Source organism: Tupaia chinensis, unplaced genomic scaffold, assembly GCF_000334495.1.
Source record: "Tupaia chinensis unplaced genomic scaffold, TupChi_1.0 Scaffold142270_1, whole genome shotgun sequence".
Lineage (NCBI taxonomy): Eukaryota > Metazoa > Chordata > Mammalia > Scandentia > Tupaiidae > Tupaia > Tupaia belangeri.
Window position 1 is genome coordinate 144,452 of NW_006202119.1, and position 3,530 is coordinate 147,981.

The window sequence follows — 3,530 nt, forward strand, 5'->3', positions numbered from 1 at the left end:
AAAAAAAAAAAAAAAGCCATGATTACTAATCTCAGACACAGCATGGAAATCCTGAAAAGTCTCCAAAGATCTCTGGTTCCTGTTTTCCCACCCATTCTTGATCTTTAGATGGACCTCTGAGGGAACTAGGAAAGAAACTTCAATTTTGATTTTACTGAGGAGGCTATTAATGCCCAGAAAAGGTACAGAGTTTGTTTAAAGTGCCATAGCAAATCAGCCCTACTTTATATAGCAAAAAGTCAGAAGGTTACATGATATAATTTCCATCACTCAGTTCATTCAACACTGGACTAGATCAAGTTGGACAGACTTTCAAAGGTGCTACAAAATTGCCATTTCAGACACCGTCCTACCAAGGCAGAACAGAATGGATAAAAAATAGAATACAGATAGATCAGACATAGGGGTGTGTGTACACTCTGTTCATCTTTTCCTTACCTCTCTATGCACATCTCAACCAACTACCTACACAAAAATTGTACTTTAGAGTCTGAAGAATGGATTTGGATTTCTGTAACTCATCTATTTTTTATTCTTTCTCACCTACCTGTTCTCCTAGAGATTTTTTCTTCCATTGCTAATTATCCAAGATTTGGCTCTCTTCATTTATAGACCCCAAAAGTAAATCCAGTGGGTGGCATCAAAGAGGGAGTCTGGAAGCATTCACTGGTTCCCTGGGAAGGCTGAAGAAGTACCCTGGTTAAGGGGGTGTGTGTACACTCTGTTCAAATATCAGCTGTTGTAGCTGCCAAAGAAGTTCCTGAGCCACCCGCAGTTTTTTCTCTTCAGTCCAATCATGTGTTCACCTTGCCTCAAAGGTCAGAACTAATATTAACAAGCAACTGCATAATGGGGAACAGCTATGGAGACAGTCAAGATCTGGATTTCCTTGGGGTGAGTTTTAGATCAGCATTCAGCATAAATGGGCACAATCCCTTATTGGACAGCAATTTGGTGATATGAAGCAAGAGCAATAAAAATTTTCATTGCCTTTGTCCCAGCTACCCCACTCCTGAAACCCAATCCTGAGTCAGTAACTCCCAAAGTATGAAAAAACTCAAGGCATGAAAATTTTTATTTTAATTACAGACCTATTTTCTCATGGCAACAATTGGTAGGTAATCTTTAAGTCCTCCAGGAGGAAAAGCAGCACACCATGTCTTTTATGCAGTCACTGAGGATTATGGCTCTAAGGCTGTGTGATTCTGGGGGTAAAAAAATAATTATACTGCAATTCTGTGTGTGGAACCCTGGACACTGAAGATGTCTGTTCTTCTATTGTTGTGCTCTCAAAAACAAGCCATGAACCTGTTGATGCTCTTGCTATTTCCCTTCATTCATCCACATATTCATTCATTCATCCAAGCCTCTAATGCCTAATAAATGTTGTGTCTTTTTTTCTTTTTTTTTGGGGGGGGGATAGGTTTTTGCTATAGGACATGTGTGCTTGCCAGAGAGAGAGAGACAGAAAGTGAGAAAGCATGCCCCAGAGGAGATGGCCATGTCGCAATCCCTTCTCCTCCACTCTCCTCCCAGGATCTTGGGCACATATGCACACGCACCCGGCGTTAGTTTAAGCCACCAGGTCCAGGACTCGAACTGTGGTCAACTACATGGGAGTCCAGCGACATAGCCACTATGCCAACTGCTGGTCCCAATGCTGTGTCTTTTATTAGGAGATAGGACTAACAAAATGACTCAGGGATGGTCGTTGCTCTCAAGTTGCTGGTAGTTTAGTGGCAACAGAAATAGAAGTTAATGGTAGATGTGCATTGTGATAAACACTGTGAAAGAAGGGACCATAGAATTACCTGGGGGTCCATAGGAAAAGATCTAAGTTGGGAAGTGCATAGTAGGTAAAAACTCAGCAAAAGTAATCCTTTACCTGATTTAAACAGGTTTGAATCCTGACTACTATAACTATACCGTGAGACTGAGGTGAATTCACTAATCTCTCTTAGCCTCAATACCTTTTACTGTGTCATCCTAAGAATGAAATAATATATATGAAAAAGCCATGGCAGGACCAGCAGTTGGTGTAATGGCTATGTCGCTGGACTCCCGGGGTTCGAGTTCCGGATTTGATGGCTTAAACTCAAGCCGGGCATGTGTGCGTGTGTGTGTTCACGATCTGAGAGAATGGAGAAGGGATTGTGGCATGGCCATCTCTCCTGGGGGGGGCGTAATTTATTGCTGTCTCTTTCTGTCTTTCTGGTGAGCGCACTATAGCAAAAACCTCTCCAAAAAAGAGAAAAAAGAAAGAAAAAAGAAAAAGCCATGGCTATGCAGGAAGACAGTACTGCTCAGGGACTTACACTCTCCTGCCACGATTCTATTCATCTGAAAAACAGAGTCAAGGGCAAGAATGTGTAAGGCTACATCTTCAGTGATACTTATGAGGCCCAAAACAAAGAACTGCGACGGAGTGGGTTTGAAACAGCTCCTTCTGGTTGCTGCCTCAATAATGCCATAAGTCTTTCTCCTAAGTTTTACCCTAGTAGTGCGTTTCTTAAGATGCTCTCCTTCAAACATGAAGTTCTCTTGCCCCAACCCATGCCTCTCCAGAGCTGCTTCGCACAGTATATATTGTCAGCTACCCGAGGGTTGCAAGCCCAGGAGCAGCAATCTACGCACTTAAGGGAAAGGTCAGACGCACTGGGGGCGGGGCTTCGACCGCTGAGCGATTCCGCCACGTCCTGCAGCTTAAAAATTGGCGAAGTTCATTCGTATGAAACCGGAAACACCAAGGGGACTTTTAAACAGAGAAGAAAAGCAGTCAAATTCAGGTATTTCGGCCAGTGCGGGGATGCAAAAGTAGGAATCCAACTGGGAACCTTCCTCTCGTCATTGACTTCCGGATAAGTAATCCACTTATGTAACTCTTACCCAGTCCCTCCTCCCGCCTGTGAGAACTGAGGGTCTCGAAGCTCCGCCCCAGGTACGTCAGACTCTTTCGTAGGACGCATGAGGACGCCTACGCAAATGCGCGCGGGAGGCAGGGCCTGGCGGATTACTGAGCCACAAGCCTTTCTTTCGCGCTTACATTGGCGTGTTCTGGGAAGTGTTCCCTTTCACTAAGATGTTGCGCGTGGTGAGCTGGAATATCAATGGGATCCGAAGCCCCTTGCAAGGGATGGTATACCAGGAACCCAGCAACTGTGCCCCCATGGCCATGGGGCGCATTTTGAACGAACTGGATGCCGATATCGTCTGTCTACAGGAGACCAAAGTGACCCGTGAGCACTCAAGAATCCAGAATCCTTACTGTACTTTCCCCCTAACCTTTGTCCTCTGCTCCATCTCATCTCACTTTCTGTTTCCATCTCACTTTCTGTTTCCCTATCCTTATAGTCCTGGCCTTAGACCCAGCTCAGGATCTCGAGCCTTCTCATTTAACCCTCCATCTCTCACCCTAGCTAGATTCCCTAATTCCCATTCTGTCTGTTCTTAGCAGTATTTTAATTTACTCACCCCTATCCACTAACCACTCAGATTCCCATTCATTCTCCCGTCTCACGTCAGCCTACCAC

At 44.6% G+C, this 3,530-nt stretch overlaps 2 protein-coding genes across 7 annotated transcripts in view; one reads left to right on the forward strand and one right to left on the reverse strand.

Annotated features, from left to right (window-relative positions):
• Positions 1–736, reverse strand: part of PFKFB1 (6-phosphofructo-2-kinase/fructose-2,6-biphosphatase 1) — a 129,690-nt gene extending 128,954 nt beyond the window's left edge. For 3 of the 4 annotated variants that reach the window (XM_006163478.3, XM_006163476.3, XM_006163474.3), the window contains exon 1: positions 548–733. In XM_006163478.3, the coding sequence (XP_006163540.1) occupies positions 548–575 (28 nt within the window). In that variant the 5' untranslated portion in view covers positions 576–733. Of the gene's footprint in view, positions 1–547 lie in introns of all 4 variants that reach the window. The other variant, XM_006163477.3, reaches the window with a different exon arrangement.
• Positions 737–2,967: 2,231 nt separating this feature from the next.
• APEX2 (apurinic/apyrimidinic endodeoxyribonuclease 2) overlaps positions 2,968–3,530 on the forward strand; it is a 9,182-nt gene continuing 8,619 nt past the window's right edge. For all 3 annotated transcript variants that reach the window (XM_027766307.1, XM_006163480.3, XM_014582110.2), the window contains exon 1: positions 2,968–3,236. In XM_027766307.1, coding sequence (XP_027622108.1) covers positions 3,080–3,236 — 157 coding nt within the window. In that variant the 5' untranslated portion in view covers positions 2,968–3,079. The remainder of the gene's footprint in view (positions 3,237–3,530) is intronic.